Source organism: Hippocampus bargibanti, linkage group LG03 (assembly GCF_051943395.1).
Source record: "Hippocampus bargibanti isolate YZ-2025 linkage group LG03, ASM5194339v1, whole genome shotgun sequence".
NCBI lineage: Eukaryota > Metazoa > Chordata > Actinopteri > Syngnathiformes > Syngnathidae > Hippocampus > Hippocampus bargibanti.
Genome location: NC_142736.1, coordinates 14,887,990 through 14,913,851, shown reverse-complemented (window position 1 = coordinate 14,913,851; position 25,862 = coordinate 14,887,990). Strand labels below are relative to the sequence as shown.

The window sequence follows — 25,862 nt, the reverse complement described above, 5'->3', positions numbered from 1 at the left end:
AAAGTGCACAGCCATGCCAAAATGTTAACAAGCCAGAGTTGGAAGCACCCAAAGTGTTGAGTTGAGTCGACTGATTAAATTTGCGTGATCACAGAGGACCAAAATGTACCCCGATGAAATATCAAGTAGCGGAAAGGTAATTCACAGTCAATTAATCAACCAAGTTATTTTATCAACATGACTTCGAGAAGGATGGCTAAATGTCTCTATAAAATGGTCTAATCTTTTTTTTTTCATGAAACTCTTGTATTTAACAAATGTTCTAATGCAGAATGCCGAAAGAATGCAGTAGATAAAACCCAATGTCCATGGTTTTTAAAACTCAATATCATATCACTAATGGCACAAAGGTGAATAAGAAAAATAAAGACTGAAGGAGAGGCAAAGGATGCAAAAGATTCTACTTTCTGGAAATAGCATACCCCTTATACAGCAGATGGCGTTCAGCCAACAGACAACTGCATGGCAGCACTGGAAAGATACTTTAGAAATGTCATAGGCCGGCATTATTAACATAGCACTTGTGTTCGCTATTGTATCGGCCATTACAGCAAAGATGCCACCCTGTAAACAGACAAAATCATGCACATGTGCCAAGTGAGGGAGGCAGAAGAGAGTTATGGCTTTCATCAACATGGAGCTTGACTTGGGGAACACTTGTTGTTCAAAGGCTTTTGCCGTTAATTCGAAGTCGTCACAATCAGACGACAAATAAAGCCAAAGGGAGGGTAGATAACTGTGTGCCACAGAGGTCTTCTTGTTAGAGGGGTCCTAATAAAATTGCCACGTGTGGAAGTATGTTCACTACGTTGGGTGCATTAACTGCGACATCCCACCATGAAATACAAACACACCTGCTCATTTTGTCAACTGCAAGGGGAATCGGGATTGTGTGTTGTGTTCCCCCACTGCTGAAATTTGCACAGCAACTGAGATTTCCATTGTTTTAGTTTTAAGACTTCAGAGTGGAAACCAATTTTTCGACTGGAGGCGCAGGGTGTGATTTGATTTCCAATGGGGTAGTAATAAAGCAATCAGTCGAGCTGAATTTCAGACAAACAAATTCTCCACACAAATATGTATGTGCCCTTTTCACATCATTTTGAATGGGTAAGGACCCATTTTCATTTTCCTGCTTCTACGAGGAAATTGAACTATTGGAAGGGAGGTAATCCTGAATAATGCTGGGCATTTTCACCACACACTCGCCTGCTGTTGAGTTGATAGAAGTGTGGAGGCTGCCGCCTCCCTGTGTTTGCACTCAGGCACTGCTGCAGCTGCAGTAACATTGTTAGCGTGACAAGAGGTTGCAAGAAAACAATCCTCGGAATATAAAGCCATAGTATTGGCCGCCGTGGAATACAGGTAATGCAGTGGGGCAGCAGCATGCACAGAAATGACTCATAATATGAAGCGACAGACCCACAGAACAACATTAGGGAATTGTTTAATACACTAATGTACCTGTAAGCCTGTGACAATCATGTTGGGGTCACTGCTTCAAGGCAAGCTGGTCTAAAGACATTTTTGAGTTTGTTTTGTTAATGGAGTCGCCTGACTTTGCCACTGATAGCATGAACCACACTTAAAAGTCATTGTTACACTGCATATTATTGACATATTTTGTTTTTGTTTGTTTTTTCAATGGATAATATTGTCCATTCTGTCAGGAAAGAAAAACTGGGTCTGAGTTGTGGAAAAACAACAACAAAAACAGAAGAAACAGGTGGATATTTGTAAAATGCATGTGTATTCTTGGCAAAGACAGATGATATATTTGTGAACAGATATTTTTGAGGAACAAGGTGATTAATGCAAAATAATGTCAAACTGGATTCGGAATACTGTATTATAAAACCATATCTTAAAATCAACGCTAAAAAGACAATCTGCATACATCATTGATTTGTCAGGGTAGCCACAGTAGATGCGCACAGAGGTGTGTGTGTGAGTGTCTATTTTTGGTATCAGTGGTAGACAAAAAAAACAGTATCTGCGGTTTCCCTTCAGCCACATTGGAATGCAATGCTCATTATATCGCATCAGCCTTACACATTAGACTAGACATACATTGTTAAAATGCTGGCAATATTGTGTTGTTACAATGATGGTGCAGTTATGCTGGTGAGGAAGGTGCAGTCAGTGTGCCGTCAGTCTGGCTGATAAAGTGTCCTTGCCAATACGCTGTGGGGATAAGAGGCTGATCTATCAGTGGCACGTCACTAAGTGAAGACATGTTGGGAAATAAGGGCTCAGCTAGTCTTCAGGTGAGAAAATAGACATTTACAAAATCAAAGACAGTGATAGAACTTTGTGTCGACAAAGGAAAAGGTCATTGTGGAAAACATGTTTCAAATGCATGAGTGGTCAGTTAACATGGAAACGTGATGGTACAGCAGGACAAGGGGGCTTGTTAAAACTTGGAGCTGGTGCTGCTGGCAAAAAGAAATTCTCTTAACGCCAAATCCAGCCACCATAGTAACATTAAAAAACATTCACATCACTGTGTCATACCTTGAATTTGCACAGAGGGTATCCCTCGCTAAATTTAATATTCAGAGGCAATAATCCCAATAGGTTTGTTTTTTTCTCTTACAGCTATTTTCTTGGTGCTGTAATTTTAAGACTAACTTAAATAGAGCATATTTGAAAATAAAGAGGACAGTGATTTTGAACTTGAATGTCTAATCATTTCTTGTAACCTTAAGTGTGTTTCCAACCTATCGCTATGAGAAACTCAGAAGCATCATTCAATACCTTGCCTCCCTCCACAAGAAAAGAAGCGGTGAGATATTTGAGTATGTCAACGGGATTACTTCCTCAGTCTCCTTTGCTTCTTTAGTATGGCTCCGATTTCAGACGGCGATAAAGGCAGCATGTAAACACCATCCCAAATATCTGAATGATGGGTGGAGATGGAAATAAATACATGGATACAAACATACATACATGCATAAATACATACATTTTGAGTTTGAAAAAGTGAAGTTTATGTTTACCTGTACACAGGCAATCCCAACACCCACTGCTCCAATGATCTTGAGGTGGTCCTGGATAAAAGTCTCCAGTTTCGAGATACAGCCACCCTAAATGAAAGATGAAAAAGTCCTCATGTTATAACTAGTGCAAGTGCAAACACGTGTATGATTATTTGATTATTAATGGCATTAAAAACACCAGCACCTGGCGCAGACTCACCTCAACCTTGTAGATGTTGGAGGGGTGCCCCCCACGTCCACACAGTTCAGATGGAGTCTTGCAGCAGCTGTCGGGAACCACCCGGCCATTTCCATCGCTGGAGCGGATCCAGACACTCTTCGCCCAGTCGGATGAATTGTTGCTCCCACAGCACTTGAACTGATGGGGAGACGGACAAAGAATACATCATCATACATTAGGAGAGAAAATGAAAGAGGAAAAGAAATGTTGACTTCTGATAGCAATAATGTTTCATAGGACATCGAAAAATTTGAGCTGCTATAATCAAAATCTTCAAATGATATATGACCACTCTCTCACAAAACTTCCACGAAACGCCATGGCAAATGATCCATTAATCGCATGCATCTATCCATCCATCAATGCATGCATTGTATACGCAGACGATGTTGTCATTAACCATTACATTTGGACTTGGAAGTGAAGCCCGCTATTTTATGTTACTTCCGGGTTGAGTGAACGGTGGCGCGTGTGGCTGCCGCTGCTCACCCGCAGAAAAAATATCCTGTGACTGTAAAGTGTCCTTGAGAGTTTTGAAAGGCGCTTATAAATGAAATGTATTATTCTTATTATTATTATTATTATTATTATTATTATTATAAAAAAATCACAAATAACCACGGCACATTACAAATGTGAGGGAAGGGAAAAATACAATTCTCATATTTTTGGTTGCCATCACACAAATGGTAATGATTGATTCTGAGAAACAAAAGAAGAAATTCGTACTATTTATCATTTTTATGGCAGTTCTTATTTTATTAACAATTTACATATCAATCCAGTAATAAAATCAAAAGGTTGGGTTTTCTTTTTTTCTGAGACTGTAGCGTTAAATAAGCAATCAAATGCGCAGATTTCAGTACTTCCGCCGTAATGTTTTGAAATACTACTCTTGCGCCATGATGCGAGAAGCCATATGCTTTTAAAAATTATATTTATGGTTTGATGAATGGATGTGAAAACAAAAATCAATGTGGTTTAACCAATCAATATTTTTATACCCAGCCCCGATTGGAAAATGATCTTAAAGTTAGTTCTCGTGCTGAAGGCCCTGGTAGGCAGATAATTACCTCCTGTTGCAGTTTATCCACAGCACTGGTAACATGCTCATGAGTCTTCTGTTCATACTTCTGGATCATGGTCTCCCTCAGGTTCTGTTTCAGCTCCTCATTTAACTGGCCACAGACACAGATAAATGCACACACAAGTCACAATTGATTCACACGATTCATCACAGTCCAACCCGGACCACAGCTGGTAATAAATGAGTTTCAACTTTTAATTTGTGCGCAGATGAGATTAATATGCTGTCTTCATGATACACATGGACAAAGGATAAAATACATGGAGATGAAGTAATGGTGTGTGTGGGGGGGGGCGGGGGCAGTATGTATGTTTTGTTCGCAAGAATGCTCAGAGGCAGAGGAGGGAGGTCGAGAGGCACTCAGTTTCTATGGCAACAAGCCAGTGGGGAAACCACAGTAATACAAAGCATGACAGCAATATCAAGGCAATGAATGATCGGAGGAATATAAGGGACAGTGAGATTAGAGAAAGGGGAGAGAGAGCAGCAAAAAGGAAGGGGTTTACGGTTCAGCACCTGTTCACCCTTGAGGAAATTAAGTACAAACAATAAGTAAAGAGTCGAAACACCTCATTTAACTTGCCGCAACGGTTTATCTCTGTCGTGTTGGCATTTTAACAGCATGTAATTCATGTTTATCAGCCGTGTCCATTAATAAACAGTAAAACTGAAACAAGGAGCAGATAAAAAGTGGCACAAACATATTTATCTGCACCATGTCCCCCGAAAGTAGAGCTTTCCTTTTTTTCTGGGTGGGCTGGTACAATGCTAACAATAAGGTGCTTTGGTTCTTATTCAAAATGGATTAAATAACACAGGAATTGTGCTTTTTGTAGTCCAGGGGGAACAAGTTTGATAAAATATTTATCCTCCTGACTTATAAATCTCCCCACTCCTTCTCTCTGAGCAACTGACCAGACATTGATTACCTTTCTAACAATGTGTCAACGTGTGAAAGAAGCTAGAGGAGATAGATAGAAGAAAACTGATGAGATTACACAGGCCTCTCTGAACACCTGTGGCCCACTATTCAATCCAAAAGTATGAGGGCAAGGTGAACTTCAAGGCATTACCGAAGATTGTACATGGGCCCCCTCTAGAAATCAACCTTGTATTTGCTTGAGGGCATCACCTGAATACTCTTGAAAAACTTATGCTCCAGGAAGTGTCAGGGGCTGTCATTCACCTATTATTGTTTCAATAGTAAGTGCTGGCCTCTGGTGTTGTATGCCATTTACTGCAACACCAGAGCAACACGTTGCTCCTGCATGTGTGTATCATACATAGATTTTGTTTTGGCTCAGATGTCTCAATGTGTGCACGAATCACTTCATTTCGGATGACCACCCTCGAGGCACATATTTAACTTGTATTTGTTTGTTTGTCTTTAGACTTTGTTCTGAGAGGTAAAGAAGTGAAAGCATCTTTCACAAGTAAAAAACAAGTGCCGAGTGCAGCTATCAGTTGCAAAAGAGGAGAAATAAAGCTAGAAATGTCACCCACACGCACCCACATTGTTTCTCTCTCCTGTATAGGATCGCTAGTCCTATTGCTTTTGACAATGATGGATGCCAGTGAGTAAAACAATGCCTTTGTGCAGGCGTGTAGTAATTTTAGGAGGTACTCAAAGTTATTTAGTGTCAGAGAACATTTTACCTGTGGCGGACCATCAATGTTTGCAAAGCCTTCTCTGCTAGACTCCTTATGTCCTTTCAGATCCATAAAATATCAGTTGTCACAGAATAAAAATCACTGAATCAGTAAAAATATCAGAATCACGGACTGATGTTAATTATATTTTGTCCATGAATTCTTATATTATAATATCAAATCATTCCAAATCATCTTACAGTTTACTTTCATTACTTTTCCCTTTTAGCGCTGCTACCTGTGTTTTCGTATTGAAGCATTTAACCAATCACATTTCAGCCATCATTTGTTACCAGGGTCAGAAATTTACCCGGATGCCTTCAAAATCAGTTTTGCAGGCCCTGTCGCATCAAATGTGTCGATCAAACTGTTGCTCTAACCAATTAGATTTCGAGTTGGCAACCCAAAAGGGGTACCACCGCCTTCTTGAAGGTGGTGGTCAACGTCAGAGTTTTTGCAAACTATGACTATCTAGTGATTAGCCAATCATAGTTTGCGAAAACTGCTCTTTTCATTAGTCGCTCGTGACAAGAGCATACTGGCCAAAGCCAGCACACTGTATCGGTAGTGAGCTGCATAAACAAATATATTGCGTTGATTTAATAGCAGTTTTGTCAACCCACAATGGCTGAATGAGGAGAAGAAATTTACTGTTAAAGCCATTTTTCAAGGACTTTTCAAGAACAAATGGACAACATTTAGAAAGATCAGTCAGTTATTTCCTTGCAAATGGTACCGTCTAGTGGACTCTTAGTAAATCACACAAGACTTTTTTCAGTCTGGATTGATTCAGACATAGCACAACTGAAGGTCTCGTGATGAAATCCACGGCCCGCCATTGGCAAGATTGTCAGTTTAATTCATGCACCACTTCTTTCGTTGTTGTGCTGGTTAATTTTATTTACCTTTTTGTTCAATAAAACACTTGTTTGTTATTTTGTACAAATATTCATAAAAATAAAAATGAGCAGAAAAGAGCAGGGCACAATGACTCAACAATGCTCTGTCGCTAGCCAAATGAGCCTTACAGTCTTATGTGAGTGATTTAGATGGTTTACCGCCCTTACTAGTTTTCATAGATGAGAATTGACTTTGTTCATGTCAGAGTCATAAAACGTGAATGAAGAAGATGGCGCTCTTGGCCAAGTTCAGGAATTGATTGTGTGCAACCAATGTGTGTATTGAAAACAAGGAATTTAGAGTGAGCAGCACACTGTTAGACCAACAAAAAAAGCGAGGCCTTCAGACTCGTCACGCTTTGATATTGGTGGAAAATAATATTGTGCAACTTAATGCAACATGAATGCTATGGGAAAAAATATGTCCAGGAAGCCTGATGTCAAACTGTGCTGACAAACACTGTCAGCTTTAGTTCTATTTCACATTTAATGCGACAAATAAGCTCAGCAGTTTGTTTAATATCCAGTGGGAGAAGTAGTACTGTATTCTCTTTAGGTCTTTTTATTTTGTTAGTTTGTTCTTAAGGGGCAGTCAACTCAATTTAAACACATTTAACTTTTCTGTATGCTCAATTTGATGGATTTTCTTTAATTGAATTACATCTATTAAAAGGCTGGAATTTCCTTCCTGCAATGGGCTCATTTTAGAATAATACCATGGCTGCTCCGGTGATTGACTGCACGTCAAGATTAACAAGGGAAACTGTATCTCAAGCAAATGGTGCTGAACTGAGGCCAAGTGTTCCAGAGGGTGTTGACAATGAATCGAAATGTAATCAGGATTTCGATTTTTGCTTATCTCAATCTTGGTATGAGATATATCCTAGAATGCACTGGGACACATCAGTGGTGTACGTGAGATATTCGGGGGATTCGGTTCTTCCACATAATAGCCCTCCCTCAAGTGACCCAGCCAGGGTTAACTAGACCCCAGCTTGTGTCCCAGCAGCATGGGTCCACAGATCGATCACTCCACCTGATCCCGAGCCATCTCGAGAATTTCTCCGATACCTCCATGGTGGCATTGATGGCCTTCCTTTTCTCTACATCTGCGGTGCCGAGTGAGCATCTTGCACAGTGAGCGGCCAGCAAAGCCCCTACACCCCACTCCAGTGGGGTCACAAGCATACCTTCCAGTCTCCTCTTTGCTATTGCTCAACTACCTCTGGGTACTTCGACAGCTTCCGCTCATTCGCTTCCTATATGCAATCCTCCCAACGAACTGTCAGTTCTATCAACAACACGTGTCTTGACGATACTGAAGATTTATTTAAACAAGATGTCCGGCCTCAAGAAAGTTATTGTAACAAGGACAGTAAACATGAGCTATTCTGGGTACATGCTAATAATGTTGTTACAATGTTGGAAAAAAATACTTCCTGGTGTAGAGGGATCCAGCTTTTGCAAAAATATGACATTGGTTAGGCTTTCTTGTGCCCAAAGACAGCTACGATAGTGTTCGGCACCATGACCCAAGTGGCCGGTGGAGGGGTTGCTGTTCAGAAAATGCATGGATGAACATTGGGTAGGATATTACTTGTTTTATTTAGCATTTTCTTGTTCATCAGCCAGAGAGGTTCTTTGATTGACCAAGTGCTGTCACATCAGTCTGTGGAGTTAACTCGTTCAGAAAAACACGGTTTCCCTCACACACAGGACAATTTTTGATCAGAAATATTGAACATTTTCATTATTGATGATTGTCGGCCCTGACGAGATTTGGACACATTGGGCAAAATCCACTTTTAACACAACTCGAAATGAAATGTAAGAATGTCGTGGTTTGACGTCTTTGATCAGGAAGGGCAAAGCATAAAAACAAAGCATTTTTTAAGGTGTCAAATAATGGAACAAGATTTTACAGTTTTCAATTACCTGTCGATAGTAGATATAAGCCAGGACGCCGGCCAGGATCTCCAACAGGAAAATGAACAGCAGCAGGACAAAATACTGGAGAAAGATAAAAAAAAAAAAAAAAGATTTAAAAAATTCAATAAAACATGCTGTTCATAGACTGTAGAACAAGCTCAACAAATGTATTGAGTGAATAAGACAAATGGTTGGCTGCAGAGGCGTCCTACTACAGAAAACTGGTCACGATCATCTTGGAGGCATTTTAAGGATACAGTGTAATTACTGCGAACATGACTCAGCAGGATGATTCACAGGACTGCTTTTCAACTTCCATACCTTCTGGGTCTGACTATTCCTGAGACTAAAGCAGATACATCTGGACTCAAGCTTTGTTTTGTCTACCTTTTTTAAACGCATTGACTAAAGCTTTTTCACCAAACCATGAATTGAGAAAGGACAACATACAATTAGTGTTTGTCACGCGAACCACGCAGGTTGAAAACGAGAATCCACAGCACATGAATGTTGCACATCATAAATTCCCACTGATCCATTGCCCTCATGAAAACAATACGGATTGGTTGTTTTTACCTTTCGAGCCTAATCTGGGGAGGCAGCATGCTCACCACAGGCTTCCACTGAGAGGCACTATGGGATGCATACACCTGTATTGCTTCATGGCACGTAACTTTTGGAGAGAAATGTGATAAATATAAAATATGTCAGTCTTCTGAGCGTCATCTTCAAAAACAACCCATGGAAGACTCGTAGCTTTGGTTCGTCTTTTCTTCAGCATTCAGCTCGGTCAGACTAAGGCTTCATTTTGAAAAATATACTATAGCCATACAGACCATAATCAGTCAAGGAAATTCAAGTTGCTGTATGACTACGAGAGAGAGAGAGAGAGAGAGAGAGAGAGAGAGAGAGAGAGAGAGAGAGAGAGAGAGAGAGAGAGAGAGAGAGAGAGAGAGAGAGAGAGAGAGAGAGAGAGAGAGAGAGAGAGAGAGAGAGAGAGAGATACTATCTAACATATCACCAACATATCATTGGAATGTTTTGCCAGCTGGGTTTTCTGAAAGTCATTCCAGATGATTGCTATTGTTTCCTCCAGGAGAGCTGCAACAACAATCAAAAACAACTAAATATGATTTATGGTACCAAGTGAGTGACCTCAAATAAATACAGAACTCTAAAAAGAGTTTGCAGTCTTTGCATGAAGCAAATGTAGAAGCTGATAGTTCCTCCTCTCCCCTAATGATTACACCGAATGATTTGTGAATCTGCTGACATATAGCACATCCTTTTTTTCTGTAGGTCAAGGGGATACATGGGTTTGTTCTTCCAATACCTTTTTAAAGCCTTACAACAGTAAAGTGATAAGAGTCAGCTTGTTCCGTTTCAAACCTGTGAGATGTTGATAACAGAAGCACATATCAACAATGCCAGCTGTTGCTCATGTAGTCCTGGGTAAGGCAAAGTGTGTACCCCCATCAAACATAGGAAGGAGACTAATTAATCAGCCACTTTTGTCCCTTTTCTTACCAGCATCTCTCCTTGGCAACAAGTTCATTCCATCACTGTGATTCATTAGCCTAATCTTTGGCTTGGTTTGTTGGGAGCGTATAAATTCTCTATTTAGAAGGTGTTTCAAATTCCAGGTGTTTCATGCCTCTATTTTTGAGGCAGCTAAGCCAAGTTGTGACAGTTATGTGGTTAGTGCCTGAGGAGTCCTATCATTCTTTTATGGATTTAGGGACTCATAACGTAGCTAATGGGCAGCAGCGGGCCAAGCGGAAAGCAGCTTCAGGGGTTGCCCAGGCAAAAACACTGTATGGAAGACTTCAATAAGGACACGGAAGCTGACGTGAGATCAGCTTTAACAAAATTCTAATCCGCTATCCGACGGTTCAGGAGGTGGAGCAGTATACCATTAACACCGTGTTTGTGGGGATTTGGCACTGCTAATCTTAACTTGGGGAATTGTGAGTCAGTGGGAAAAATACTTCCAAAAACTCCTCAACTCCACCAACACGCTGTGGTGGGTTTTCCTATCTGTGGGGTTGAAGTCACAGATGTGGTTAAAAAGCTCCTCGGTGGCAAACCCGGTGGATGGGATCCACACAAGGTTCCTCAATGCTTCGGATGTTATGCGCCTGCCATGGTTAACACGCCTCTGCAACAAAGTGTGATCATCAGGGGGATTGCCTCTTGGTTGGGAGATCTGGCGGGGTGGTTCTCCCTCTTTTTATGAACACGGACCAGAGAGAGTGTATTGAAACTACAGAGGGACCACCCTCCTCAACTTCCTTGGGAAACAACAACTACTCCCATTCAGAATAATTTCCATTCCCCATATCACTCCCGTATCTGATTCTGAGAAGTTTTTGTCCCATACCTTCCCCAAATGTGTGATTAAAGATAAAGTTCACACCCATTCAGTGAGAATCTCGTGGGACTCCTGCCAACCTCTAGTGGACATATGCCACAGACACGACTTGCACAAGAAAGTGTGCACTTATTTTGCAGTGGTTCAGCAACACTCCTTTGTTGGTTTGGTGGACAAGGTTCATAAAACATTCTTGCACATTCAAAACACATTTGTGCACAAAATTTACTCTTTGGTGCTTGTAATTGTGGCGCAAATCTAATTTCATGCTGAAGCCCCTGCCATAAGAACGCATTTTTATTCATATTATATTGAGTGTACTTTTCTACTGATACAGTTTTGGTGTTTTAAAAATTTAAATTATTGGCTCATGCAATAAACACAATATTCAATTTGGTGGTTCATATGCAGAATGCTGTCGTTTGGGTTGTCATGTTGATGTTCAATACAAGTGCACAGTCTCTTACCACTCGCAGTAGCCTCCTCTGCTCCTTGAAGGTGGCACAGCATCCCAGAACGCCTGTTACCATGACAATAGCTCCAGCGAGGACCAATATGTAGGCAGAGGCAGCATATGTCATAGAGGGGAGAAGGCTGATGTAGTCGCTCTTTTCAAGCAAAGTCCAAACACCCACGGCCATCACAACACCCCCAGCAAGCTGAGAGAAGAACACATGAGTCAGCTCTCGAGAGGAGGAGGGCGTCTGACACCCCTGAAAGTCAACAAATGAATGAGTGTAAACTGAGATACTCAAGATTCATGTCAACTGATGTTGTGGAATTATGGTGACTGAAACGACAGACAGTCACTGCCACTATGAAAGATCTATTTTCATTTTGGGGATGCAACAAGTCCAAATAATTTGGGAACCCCCAACCTCGCACAATTTTTTTAAAAAAGCGTTCACCCTCAACCAGTTCAGGGTGGCCCACAGACACCTGGGATAGGCTCCAACACCCCCGCAACCCTTGTGAGGATAACTCGGATCAGAGAACGGATGGATGGACGACATTTAACCCTCCAGTTTTAAGTAAACAAGTAAATAGATTCTCTAAGCTTTTCATTTGGCTTCAAGTAATATGTATAAATCGATGACTCTGTAAGCTCTGAAGTTGTTCCCGGCAGTATATTGTACATCGTAGAGCAATGGCTAGCTTGACTGTTTTTCAGATTGTGTTTGTTAACATTTCTATTGCATCACAAACGGTTGCCAGCCAATGGGAGGGCACACAAAAACGAACAACCCCTTGAGCTCACACTCAAACCTCGGGATAGTTTCAAATTTTCTTATCAGCCGGCCATGAATGTTATTGGAATGTGGGAGGAAACCGAAAGACCAACAGAAAACCCAGCAAGCAATGGGGGATTGAAACTCTGCACTGTGAAATTGATGCAACATCAACGGGCCGCCCAAAATTCGTATTCTTTTATCATTATTATTATTATATTTATCCATCCATTTTCCGTACCACTTATTCCTCATTAGGGTCGTGGGGGGTGCTGGAGTCTATCCCAGCCGTCTTCGGGCATGAGGCGCGGGACACCCTGAATTGGTTGCCAGCCAATCGCAGGGCACACAAAGACAAACAAGTCACTCTCACACTCACACCTCGAGACAATTTGGAGTGTTTAATCTGCCTGCCATGTGTGTTTTTGGAATGTGGGAGGAAATCGGAAGACCTGAAAAAAGCCCATGTAACTTTGCAGCAATGTATGGAAATAATAGACGGAGACTTACCCAAAAGAGGACATTGAATGTGATCAGTAGGTATTTCAGGCAGATGGTTCCACATGTTTCCTTCTTCTCTTCACGTGCAACCATGCTGAACAATAAACAAAACACACAATAAATAAGGATGTTAACTCATTCACTGCAATTCACGAATTTATTCAGGAATTGAAAATATGACGTAGAGCGTCATTCCCGAATTTGTTCTGGTTTTGGTTTTTCTTGCCGGGGTGCCAATAAAGCTCTGGCCAGACCTCTAGCAATGTTTTTCCCTTCCACAAGCAATGTGGCTGCATCTCCCTTTTTTCATGTTAGCGCTTTGTTCCAGATTAAGCCACAGAGGTCCACCCTTCAGTCTAGTCTGCAGTTAGTAGGCACAGTCATTGGAAGAAGGGTTCGGTGAATGGCCATATGAAACTGGTGGGGTTCGGTGCCTCCAACAAGATTAAGAACCACTGTACTATATACTGTAAACCAATATGTACAGTATGTATTGCATTGTAGTCCTAAAATTCAATAATCTGTGGGTCCTGGAATTCCAGTGACAATGACAAAAACCCGGGCACTGGAGTGGACACATTTTTGCACACGTCTTTCAGTGAATGAGTTAAGCATTTTGAGGTTTGTTTCGTTAATTAAAAACAACATTTGGAACAATAGCTGTGGCAGTGAATGACTAAAAACAGGACTGGAATTGCATTGCCCTTTTCATTTTATATCCGGCACAGCATGAATAGAGTCTTGAATTATATTTTAACTCATTCGCTGCCATGACCGAATTTATTCGGTAATTGAAAAGTGTGACTTTGAATGCAATTCCCGAATTTGTTCGGTTTTCTTTTTTTCTTGCATAGGGTGCCGATAAAGCGTTGGTCAGACGTCTGGCAATGTTTTTTCCTATCCACGAGGTGGCAGCATTTGCCTTTTGTCCATGTTAGCGTTTTGTAACAGCTTTAGCAGTTGTTTAAGCGCTATATAAATAAATATGTATGTATTGTATTTTGTACACCCGGCTACATTTCGAGACCAGATAACTTCAGACCCATAGAACTTAGTAATGAACTCTTTCTGAAGATAGAAGAGAGTCTAAGGTCTCTAACGCTGTATTGAATGTTTATGTAGTCCTAAAATTCAATCTTCTGTGGGTCCTGCAATTTGAGTGAAAATGACAAATACCCTGGCACTGGAGTGGACACATTTTTTGCACATCGTCTGGCAGTGAATGAGTTAACTTTTTTTCAGAAACATTGTTTGAAAGAAAAGTAAACAAATAAAATCAAGTTACCTTAGCAGATGGCGGCACGTGAACACGCAGCGGCTCCCCTCTCCCGGCAAATTGGTGTTTTCATGTTTATTATGTTTGTTTGTTAAAGTCATAAGTGTCTTGCATGCTGGGTCCGAGAGGCTGTATGTCATACGTATTAGCATATTTGACAATAAAGCTGACTTTGACTTTGAGAATGAGCTGTTGCACCGCTGCTGCAATTTGCATGGAGGAATAGCAGATCATGAGTGGCTCTGTTATAGCAAATGCTTTATTCTATGTGTACGCAGAGATCCATGAGTCAACATTCCGGACAAAGTCATGGGGCTTTTCCATGGCGTTCACCACCTTTTGAATAATGCCATCTCATAATTCATGTCTTGGGCGTGTCATGAGTCGATGACATTGCCGAAACCTAAAATACAGTAGGACTTTGGAACGGCAGGTCCTGAATGATAATGCCCATTTTGGAAGAACCCTGTTTGATAACAACATTTTTAACCTCACTGCACCTTGCATTTGCAGATTTGCTCGTCAAGCTCGGACTTGCCTCGCTGCCTCTTATTGTCCCTCTTCCTGCTTATCAATTCACAAAGAGCACATTAGTCAATCTGTCGACCATCTGCTAGCAGATGGTCGACACTCTTTGCATGCGCCTGGAAATTAAATTCAAACCAGTGCTAATGTGTTCTTGATTGTTTTTTCTGTTTTTTTTTTCCTACATTTACTTAGTGTCAAAGACAATCCAGTTGGGTAAAGAAAGCAATGTATTGTGTTTGTTTCACGTGGGTCCTGTAAAATTAAAAGTAAAAGTATTGTGTAGAAGAATATAAAAAATATGATTGGTTTGCAAATCTTGAACTCTAATACTCTACTAATAATGATTAGGTTTAGATGCGGTCATTAAACATTTTAGAACCCAAATACTGTCAGTATTCATTCTTTCAAAAGTCTTATTGTTTATTGGCCTGGCCAACCCACGGCTCCCGAGCCTCATGCGGCACTTTGGCTGATTTCATGCGGCTCTTAAGGGGCCGGCTCTTAAGGGGCGTCCACATGATAAGCGTAGAAAATGTTTGGCACTGGCGCTGCCATTTATCCTCTATGTACCGTAATTTCGCGACCATAGCACACGCTGCACATTTTGGACAAAATGTAAGACTTTTAAGGAAAATACGGTATCAAACTGACCATGTGACGTTAACACGCATGTGCGTGAGATGAAAATCAATCATTTATGTCGTAAAACACGGGTGGCCAACCAGTCAGAGACTCGACACAAATTGTTTACGATGTAAACAATTCATTTGCGCTCTCAAAATGGCAGGGAAAAATGCACAGCAAAACGAAAATATGAAGACAAACATAGGACGTCTTTAACAGAGTGGGAGAGTTTATATTTTTTTTTGTTGAGCGTAAGGGCAAGCCATTCTGCCTTATATGTATTTCAAAGTGCATTTCAAAGTGTCAAATCTTCAGCGCCACTTCAGCTCACTCCACGTAAACATCGACCAAGAATTCCCCAAAGGGACTGAATTTTGCAAGCACAAGTTGGTCACTTTAATGCATGCCATTAAAAGACACAACCCGTGGCATAGATGTGAAGGAAACAATGATGGCTGCATTTGCGAAAGCAAATCTGCCCATACAGAAACTGACTGCAATAGCCACAGATGGAGCACCTGCCATGATCGGATCTGTGAATGGGCTTGTGGGGCTGTGCAAAGCTGACCAAACATTTCCTGAGTTTTGGAATTTCCAATGCATCATGGAGGACACTGATTTGCTGTGGCGACCCCTTGAAGGGAAAAGCCGAAAGGAAAAGAAGAAGAAGAAGAAGAAGAAGAAGAAGAAGAAGAAGAAGAAGAAGAAGAAGAAGAAGAAGAAGAAGAAGAAGAAGAAGAAGAAGAAGAAGAAGAAGAAGAAGAAGACTGCATCATCCACAGGGAGCAACTTGTGTCTAAATCATTGAATTTAGAGAACGTCATGGAGCCTGTGATGGAAATCGTCAACTCCATCCACATTCATGCGCTTCACCACAGACAATTCAAGAATCTCATCGCTGAGCTGGACCAAGGGCTTCCAGGTGACCTTCCGCCGCACTGCACTGTGAGGTGGCTGTCAAAAGGCACAGTACGCTCTTGCTTTTTTGAGCTGTTGGATGCCGTGAAACTGTTCATGGAAGAGAAAGACAAGGACTATCCTGTGCTCTCGGACCACGAGTGGATTATGGATCTGGCTTTTTTGGTCGACATGCTGTGTCATTTGGACAAACTGAACCTGAACCTGAACCTGCAGGGTAAGTCAAAAATTCTGCCTGACTTGGTGAAAAGTGTGTTTGCGTTTGTCAACAAACTGAAGCTGTTCAGGGCGCATATTCAAAAGGGAGATTTAACACATTTTTCCACTCTGCTAAAAGCCAGCGGGCAAGTCACCAGCGCCGCCATGAATAAGCACAGAGCCAGTATGCAACACTGGTTGAAAACTTGCACAAAAACTTTGTGACCTGATTCTGTGATCTACAACTGAAAAAGCCACAGATTACGTTCCTTGTCGACTCGTTTAATGCGGAGACGGACTGTTTGAAAGCCCCGCTAGTCACAGATGAAGCTGTGGCTGAGTTAAAGATGATCGATCTTTGTGAGGAAGATCAATTGAAACCTGCTTTAAGGGGAGGGACCATTGAGTTCTGGAAATGCGTGCCAATGGAAAAATACCCCAATGTCAAACCGGCTGCGCTTAAAATACTGTCAATGTTTGGGTCAAGATACGTCTGCGAGTCTGTTTTCTACCCTGAAACATGTGAAATCAAAGCATCGATCAGTTCTGACTGACACTCATGTAAAATAATTGCTTCGAGTGGCAACAACAGAATGCAAGCCAGATTTAATGAGGGTTGTCCAAGACAAAGAATGCCAGAAGTCCCACTAAACAACATGCACACTATTGTAAATTATTATATTTTTGTTTGTGGACTTGGTTGAACTGAGTTTGTGTGTGTAAAGACAGTGTTCTTTGTTGCCTGTGGTTTTAGTACTCTAGGAGTCAATTTCCGATATATTTGTTGATTTTGTATTTAAAATGTGATACTTATAATAAATTTGTCTGAGCAGAGGTCTGTGTGTGTGAAGGAAGAGTTTGTTATTGGTGTCCTGGGCTGACCCATATGGTTATACAATTTGTTTGCCACTTTCTGTATTTTCTTTGTATTTTTGCATGAATTGCCTTTTCATACATAACATGTTTTTCTGGAACACCTGATCCCAAGGACTGATAGCACTTGTTTTATCTCGTTTTGTATTTTTATTTTCACACTGCTACAGCTTGTTTTGTATTTTTGCCTGATACCTGCATTTTCTCATACGCCTGACAATGTATCTTACACAACATGTTTCTTTGGAACACCTGGTCCCAAGGACGCTGATACGACTTATGAATTGCCTTTTCATACACAACGGTGTTTCTCTGGAGCACCTGGTCCCAGGGCTGAGGGAGGGGGGAGAAATGACTCATCTCCTGCGCAGGCAAGCTGGCCACTTGTTTTCGCATGAGTGGGTCTATAAAATGGGGAGTTTCCACAATCCCGGTTAGAGTCTGCTGTGATCTCTCCGAACCTGTAATAAGGCATTTTTCACAAAACTGTGTGAGGGATGGGGCGATGGGCTGTTCATGTGTGCCCATGTTTATCAAAGTCAGCGTTCTTGTCAAATATGCTCATATGCATGACAAATAGCACAGATGAAATTACTGTCCTCTCTGACCCAGTGTGCAACGCACTTATAATGACTTTAACAAACATAATAAACAAAAACACCAATTTGCCGGGAGAAAGGGGAGCCGCTGCGTGTTCACGCGCCGCCATCTTGATGTGGCTCTTTGCAGTAACATAGTAAAAAAAATGTGGCTCTTAGTCTCTGACTGGTTGGCCACCCCTGATCTAGCATATCCCTGTACTTTCTGTTAGAATTAGCTATTGCCCCAGAAAAAAAGGGGGGAAAGGACATTCGGCAAATGTGAAAAACTGGATAATCTTCTTCTTTTCCTTTCGGCTTTTGCCTTCGTGGGTCGCCACAGAAAATCTGAGTCCTTTAACTTCAGAGGCTTGTTTTGACCAAGCTTTTACGTCGGATGACCTTCCTGACACAACCCTCTGTGTATGGGCCTGGGACCAGCACAAGCTGGTTAATAAATATTCTTAAAAATATGCAAACAAAGTTAAGTGCTAGTTTGTATTATTACAAATTAAACATCGTAATATTTTACAGATAATTGACATTGGCTGCAGTCTCTTTCTTGACTACAAATAATCCATGTCAGCCCTGACAAAAACATCACCCTATGTCTACAATAAGGAACCAGTTGAAAAGAGTCTTGTCATCGCTTTGAATGTTATACACACTCAATGTATATACATTGAGTATATACACACAATGTCTTTTGTTGGACAGTTAAATTTTGTCCACCTGACATTCTTGTCTGAATCTGAATGAATATTTCCTATCTGCAGACTACACACTTTTGGTTAGAAAAAAAAAACTCGGTTGATCCCACATGACAGTATACAATCAATAATCTTTTCTTGCCTACCAAGTTTATGTTCTCGGGTATTACTTGAGCATACAGGATGCGGCCCACATGAAGAATATATGGTTTGATAATGCTTCATTTTTTGATTACACACTTTGATATAGATATTATTCTAATGTGTATTGGTGTATTTTGTATTTGCAATGGTGTAGAACCACACTGTATCCCATTGAGCATCCACATCTTTATAAATGCATAGTTTTGATCAATTTCTTCTATTTTTACTGACATTACGTGATATGAGTATCTTTTACAAATTGCTCTTACTTATTAGGTTGTTAAAATTTGATTCGTTTCAACTGACATTTAATATGGTTTGAGCCTCACCTGACCGTTTCACCTGTTGAATGGTAGTCTTGACGTCACCTTTACTGACCTTGACGTCTCCTCTCGACATTAAAATAGTTTTAAATTGCATTATTTTGTATTATTGTTTCGTCTTTCAAATGAACATTGAAGGCATTTGGCTTTTAAACTATAAATGATAAGAAATCTGAGCTAAAACACTGTCAGACGCACATCACAGACCTGTGGTGTGACGGTACTTTGGGCGAATCAATGCGTTTTCATTTTTCAAGTACAGTATACATCTGGGGAAGAAATATAAATATGTAAAATGCAAAGATTTACCGACATTATAGGTGTCATTAGATGGCGAAAGGACGGCATCGTTGCAAAGGGTGGGAATCGAGAATCATCAAATCCATTGTGAGGTAAATCGAATAAGACTCGTGTTTACTCACCTGTTATTCCGACTGCAGTCCAGACAAAAGATTGAAATGTACACACGATTTTTAAATCTTTCCGGTTTAATTTTTTTGTTGTCTCTTACTTGACCCTTTTATTTCACAAGTCTGTTGAGTGAACAAAAACTTGAAGCACACAAGCTCCACCTCAGGAAAACTTCCGGGATAAAGGGCGTCTTTTTCCTGTCCCGGGGCCATGTCTTTGGCATAACACAATCCACGGATTTCTAACTCTGCAACGACTATTTTGCTCCTTTTTTTAACATTAAAAGTGTAAACAGAATTCTCAGATTATTAGGAAATATTAGGAAATTCAAGAAGGCTACTCCCTAATCCTGTCAGGATCGTTCGTTCATTGTTCGTTCTTTTTCAGCAGTATTTAATTTTATGATAGGACGTTTGATTTGCGTAGAAGTGCATGCGGGTGTACTCATTAAGTGTGGCAACCTATTTGCAACAACGGAAGCAGAAATGTATCGAATTTAAACCGCCCGTGCAGAGTTGTATATTGTAGTAAACCCAATTCACCACTCGATGGCAATGTTTTTCTTCAAGCTTCTCCCCTCATCCACTCCCATGAAACATTTTGAATTTGGTCACCTGAAGGTCAAGGGCCACTTGAGTAGTCCCTGGCCCTTTCTAATGTTGGTCATCAGTAGTAGAACATTGTGATTTCTTTGAAGTTTCTCTTGTAAAATTCCAGTGACCGTTTGAAAACACTTTTAAACACCTTTGCTGAGATCAGAATCATCTTTATTGCCAAGTACAGTATGTCGAACACACAAGGAATGTGTCTCCTGTAGAACATGCTGCACTAGTATCATTATAAGAAAAATTGAGGCCCTATACAGTTCTGTTTGGGTGACTGTTTAGAGAGTTAATGGCTTGGGAAGCTGTTTAAATGTCTGCTGGATTTGGAGAAGAAGACACAAATGCACAGTACAAAGTACAAAGTAAAATAAAGCTTAGAAGGCTCAACAACCCCCCCCCCCCCACCCCAGTCTCCACCGCATGACGCTAATGACTCAGGATGAAGCAATTTGGAAAATGAATAATATTGATCAGTTTCTCAACTGTCATGGCTAATTTCTATGTGAGATAATGGACATCAATTGTGACTTCAGAGAAGACAGTTTCTAATAATATAACAATACATTTCATTTATAAGTGCCTTTCAAAACTCTCAAGGAGACTTTAGAGTTTAGAGTTTCATCTTTGACCCCCCCCCCCCCCTCTCACCTCTCAATTTTGCTGCTGTCGATTGCAAATGTCCCCATTGTGGGACTATTAAAGACTTTCTGATTCTGATACTATATTCATCTGCAGTATGTGAAGTCTTCACAGAGAAAATAGGTGGATATAAACTGTCTGGTAGCCATTCACATCAGTACGTACACAGCAACTATCAAATTTAAAAAGGTTGGTGAGCCCATTAGACAGGATCCAATATTATTAATAAACTGTGAGCGATCATAAATCTGTCCATATTATGACTACAAATTTAGTGCCAAGGGCAGGTACATACCAATTAACAAAATCACATTCGTAATTATAAAACATTCACAATAACATAAAAACATAAATAAATAATTTTACCATTTAATCTACATCATTTAGTTATTCCTGCGGTGAGTCAGTATTTAAAGTGGTGACCTTTACAATTGTTTTCATTGTAACCACTGACTTCAAAAAGGAACAAATAAAATATTTGTTTGCTGGGACAGTACAGGCCATCCACCTGTTCTTATCCCTTTGTATGCCCTATGTATTGGAAAAGGGCATGATATATCACAGATTAACACACAATTGTGTTTGTATTGCCATTCAGATGTAGAGGATCGTCATAAACAAAGGGAATATATTCTCAATAACGGCGAGATATCTTGGAATGTAAAACATTAGTTGTGAAAGTACTAAATTGTCAGCTCAACTGCAGCTACATATTCCATCACAGAAACCAGATTTTTTTTTAATGCCGCAATAATCGCAAGAATACATGTGCTGACACACACACCCGTGAGATAAAAATGATTATGAGATTAAGAATTCTCTGAATGACATGATGAATAAATGTAACTGTTGTCAAATTTCAAACATTTTTAAAAGTATTTTTACCCCTTTTATCTGCACGGGCATTCCTCACTTCCTGTAGTCAGAATTTCTATGAAATTGTTTTTGAACAACCATACCGCAAATTTCTGTCCATCTCCATTCATCTCTATTAGGTGTCTTAGTTGTTGTTCTTGTGTTGAAGAGGATACCTAATCCCCCGCACACCTGTTATGGCTGTGCCAAGCTATTAATACATTGCCTGACTGGGCCTCTCAGGTCGAAAAGAGGATACAACAGGTGTCATTTGGGAGACTGTCATGCAGTCATTCTGGCTCCGGGGATACACAGAGGTCTGAGAAATGTATGTGTATAAAACCTCTCATATGATCCCAGAGGCAGCAACTCCAGTGAGAAGTGGACTTGTCTTTTTCAGAGGGCAGATTGTGATGAGTTAACGGTGTTATCCTTTTAACGGATGTAAGTAACTCGATACTCATGCGTTATCTACTCTTTCTGGAATATTTCAAATCATCGCACAAAGGAGCATTTGACAAATGGATTCAGGTAAACACTTTTCATTTGTGTTCCTGCACCTGTCCTTCAGTTTAGTTGTCGGTGGGGATTTTCGTGGAATATGACTGATAAGTGGGTTTGTGTATTAGACATATTTTATTTTGGTTTCATTTATCAGACTTTAAAGCAATTACATATTTATAAATGTCAGTTGCCAACCAAAGGAAACCACACTTGTAAAGCTGCATGGTATTTGTCACCCAAAATAGCTGTGTTGAGATGTTTTCACATTTTAAAACTCACTTTTCTTTGAAATCAGCTTGCATATTTTCAAGAGAATTACTGTGAAAGCACTGCTGTGAATGTGTTATGATCAAGATTGGGTCCAGGTCCAGTAAGACCATATTAAACACTTTATTTATGTTGCTGTTCATTTAGCAAGGCAAATGAAAGAACACAAATCACCAGACGTCTTTCAAGGAATGTAAGGTGCTTCACACGGCACGGTTTCAAAGTTGTATTTAGTCCTCTATCACTGTCAACCGCATCTGATTTAGCAGTTGATGCATTCAGATTGTATTGACAGATGTCACAAAATATCATCAAACTCCCCACACAAAGAGACATTTTTCACCCACTACTGGGTCCTTTATTACAGTCCTGATTATAGACTGATGTCGCCAGAAGCACTCATCTCTCTCCCTCGCTTTCCTGTGTGACAGTTTGGAAGGACATAAGATCAATCTGTGCGTGTGTGTGCGTGTGTGTGAATTTTCCAATCAAATTCAGGAGATCTCATGAATAAATGCAAATCTGTACGCGAATGACATTTGCACTATGCAGTAAATATGATTTGCAGCATGACGCTCTGAAGTGGAATACAAATGTGGCTGCCATGTGTTATTTTTCACAGGATCTGCTTTTGGCTACAGATACCTCTCTACCTTCCATCTGAAGAATTAGTGGAAAAAAAATAATGACAGCAAATAGAGGTTTGCCATTACCGGCGCGTTCAACACCACCACACTGCCTCAACTGATGCACTACTACTACCAGTGTCATCCTTGACATGTCAGCAATCTATTCCAAACAGGCCATCCAACAAAGTGATCCCATTACAAACCAAGGGAAGGTCTCAATGCCCCTCTCAAACCACCGTGAGTTCCGATTGCAGATTGTTTTTCTTACATAGAGATCAGTGCAGCCTTGGATCCATTGTGGAATCAGAATCCGCCCGGGCGCCCTGCAGCCTGTGGAACGGAGAAGCTCCAACCCAGCAACTACTCTTTGGTGTTGCTCATTCAGCTTAGCCTGCTCTCCTTCGACCTTTTTGTCAACTCATTTAGTGAACTACTTCGAGATGAACAAGCTGTCCAACTAGTACTTTTTGTGTAAGTCCAACAGTGCCATGAGACACACTGAAGATGATGCAAGAAAGAATATTGTTGAAGTCATCTGAAAGTGACAGAGCCCTTCCATGTTATAAATTATCTACACCCTTCTGTCCTTCTTTTATTCCTAGAATTCAGGACATTGGCATCTTGTTCAACCTCATCATCATTCTCTTAATGCTGTTTAACACCTACGTGTTCCAGGTCGGCCTAGTAGCCATATTGTTGGAGAGATTTAGAGCTTTGCTAATACTTTCTGCACTCTATTTGACCTTCAGTGTAACACTCCATTCCTGGCTCATGGTGAGTAGGAGCAGGTGTTTTGCAAAAATATGATACCACTGATGTGAACTTTCAAACCAGTAGGCCTACCAATTAAAGGATACTTCTGTGCTTTATTTTAAAAGTACAGTGGAACGACTGAAGTCAGTCAAGGTTTTGCTGTACTCCATCGGTTACCATTGGAGACCTGTTTTTCTGTTGGTGAACAGGCTCGAGACCTAGCCACCTATTAATATTGCCTTTAAACTTCAAAAACAGAAAAAAAAATGATGTTTGACCACCATCTCTATTCACGTGTTTTGGTCCAATCGGATCAACATCTGCCAAATTATATATTGGTTTCGGCCACTTTGTTTGAATGCAAAACAACATTAGCATTCACCATGTTTCAGTGACTAGTAGTGTACCACTAGTAGTGGTTTATACTCATGTTCTTGGTATTGTGTGATGTGATGAAAAGCAGCGCTTAAATCAAAGTGGATGTGTTTCCCATATTTTCAGAATCTGCGATGGCTGAACACCAAACGATTCATTTGGACAGATGGCCTTCAGGTGTTATTTGTGTTCCAAAGAGTTGGTAAGAATGCCCCTCATATTTCAATCGAAGGGAGAAGTCGGCATGTGACAAAACCTTCATTTGTTGTTTGTTCAGTACATCCAGCTGATGCTAAGCATTGACATGAAACGGGTATACAGATGGAATTTCAAGGTTACTCAGCCAATTATATTTTGAAGACATTGTGTCTTTCTCTGCATTATTCATCTTGTGTTCATTTTCACTGAAGGCCATAGATAGAAAACTTGGGCACGATCAACATTGTGTGCAGTGTTTCTTTGTATGTATGGGTTCGTGCAGAACGCTTATCACGTAGTTTGGATTTGTATGTGCATGTAATCAAATATTTGGATCAGCAAATGAACGAATGTAGCCATTGTTCTCACCATTTCATCCTGGCAAAAATCTATTGTGTCCTTGTATCTTGGTTTTATCTGCGCTTTGCTCTGTGAGCCGAGCTTTTTCTCGAAAAGTTAATTACTACCTACATCAATGAGTAAAACCCACTTCATATTTTGATCACCTTCATTTAAAAATCAAAACTGGATATCAAAGCCATGGATGGGCCATGAATTTTAATGACAAATGTATAAAAAACATTTTCAGAATCAGAATCAGAATCATCTTTATTGCCAAGTATGTAGAACACACAAGGAATTTGTTTCCGGTAGAACACGCTGCACTAGTATCGTTGTCAAAAAAACTGCTAAGTGGCACAATACAGTTCCATTTGAAATATTTGTAATGTTTGTCTCTGGTGGTCATGGTGTCACCTGTTTTGTGGCAAAGCATTGGAGTGAAGTTGATGAAGAAAAACAGTAACTCCGTACAGTATTTGCGTTTATGACCAAATTAGACTTTTTTTCCTCCAGAGATACTTTCCATCATACTGTGTTGAAGAAATGTAGTTCCGCGATTTTAATGTTTTCAAATGTCTTAACAGCATCTGTGTTGTATTACTACTTCTACAAGAGGACCTCGGAGTGTTTGGGTGACCCTCGCCTGTATGAGGATTCAGCGTGGCTGCGGGAGGTCTTTGCACAGGTCAGGCAGTGAACCCCAGCCCCCACCTCCAAACACGAAAGACACAATGCTCTGTCAAATCCATAAGACCAGTAGCATGTGGTAAATGGTCATTGTTCGTCAAACGTTGCTGCATTTATTTTGCATGAATAGCACTTCCTTAACGATACTTATCCAGACCGAATTTGCGACATTCGCAGGAATTATGAGTAAAAACTTATTAACACGTGCCAAAATGTGTCCATATATTTGAAGTACTGTTTTGTTATAAAATTGTAAAGTCATGTTGGGACTGCTGAACACATGTTTTAGTCTCATGTCATATTTTTGTGTTGCATACTTTTTAAGACTGAATATGTATTTCCATTGGTTTATAAATGTACAAATCATAGCATGTTGATGTGTTTGTTATACGATATTAAACAATTTAATTTTGAACATTCATCAGTTAAGGTTTGGATTGTTTTTCAGCAATATGAGTTCAAAATGAGTTCCTTTTTAAACTGTGTGTGAACTCCCACAATGATGCTCTCAAATATAATTGCCAGCCCTGACACAGCCAT

At 40.4% G+C, this 25,862-nt stretch overlaps 2 protein-coding genes across 6 annotated transcripts; one reads left to right on the top strand and one right to left on the bottom strand.

Moving 5' to 3' along the window:
• Positions 1-1,430: 1,430 nt before the first annotated feature.
• Positions 1,431-19,640, bottom strand: LOC148900443 (CD151 antigen-like). 4 transcript variants are annotated; one of them, XM_088992159.1, is made up of 9 exons: positions 19,480-19,640; positions 19,265-19,326; positions 12,895-12,979; positions 11,623-11,868; positions 8,791-8,865; positions 4,293-4,397; positions 3,199-3,357; positions 3,000-3,086; positions 1,431-2,898 (listed from the first exon to the last, which is right to left on the bottom strand). In XM_088992159.1, the coding sequence occupies exons 3-9, from the start codon at positions 12,976-12,978 to the stop codon at positions 2,839-2,841; spliced, it is 816 nt and encodes a 271-aa protein (XP_088848285.1). In that variant the 5' UTR covers position 12,979; positions 19,265-19,326; positions 19,480-19,640; the 3' UTR covers positions 1,431-2,838. The 4 variants fall into 4 exon arrangements, with proteins under 4 accessions (XP_088848285.1, XP_088848287.1, XP_088848284.1 ...); XM_088992161.1 differs by having other exon boundaries at positions 11,623-11,814; positions 19,480-19,637; XM_088992158.1 differs by lacking the exon at positions 19,265-19,326.
• Positions 19,641-21,803: 2,163 nt separating this feature from the next.
• LOC148900442 (transmembrane protein 138-like) lies at positions 21,804-25,743 on the top strand. 2 transcript variants are annotated; one of them, XM_088992156.1, is made up of 5 exons: positions 21,804-22,098; positions 22,961-23,039; positions 23,141-23,741; positions 24,222-24,297; positions 25,220-25,743. In XM_088992156.1, the coding sequence occupies exons 3-5, from the start codon at positions 23,472-23,474 to the stop codon at positions 25,330-25,332; spliced, it is 459 nt and encodes a 152-aa protein (XP_088848282.1). In that variant the 5' UTR covers positions 21,804-22,098; positions 22,961-23,039; positions 23,141-23,471; the 3' UTR covers positions 25,333-25,743. The 2 variants fall into 2 exon arrangements, with proteins under 2 accessions (XP_088848282.1, XP_088848283.1); XM_088992157.1 differs by having other exon boundaries at positions 21,807-22,098; positions 22,961-23,438; positions 23,570-23,741.
• Positions 25,744-25,862: the final 119 nt, after the last annotated feature.

What these genes read in the sequence shown, in the direction of transcription:
- LOC148900442 (XM_088992156.1), top strand. Translation starts at nt 23,472, where the DNA reads ATGATGCAAGAAAGAATATTGTTGAAGTCATCTGAAAGTGACAGAGCC. An exon ending in CACTCCATTCCTGGCTCATG is followed by an intron (nt 23,742 to 24,221) that starts GTGAGTAGGAGC and finishes CCATATTTTCAG; the next exon opens with AATCTGCGATGGCTGAACAC. An exon ending in ATTTGTGTTCCAAAGAGTTG is followed by an intron (nt 24,298 to 25,219) that starts GTAAGAATGCCC and finishes ATGTCTTAACAG; the next exon opens with CATCTGTGTTGTATTACTAC.
- LOC148900443 (XM_088992159.1), bottom strand. Translation starts at nt 12,978, where the DNA reads ATGGTTGCACGTGAAGAGAAGAAGGAAACATGTGGAACCATCTGCCTG. An exon ending in AGAGGAGGCTACTGCGAGTG is followed by an intron (nt 8,866 to 11,622) that starts GTAAGAGACTGT and finishes ATCTTTCTCCAG; the next exon opens with TATTTTGTCCTGCTGCTGTT. An exon ending in CTTATATCTACTATCGACAG is followed by an intron (nt 4,398 to 8,790) that starts GTAATTGAAAAC and finishes GTCTGTGGCCAG; the next exon opens with TTAAATGAGGAGCTGAAACA.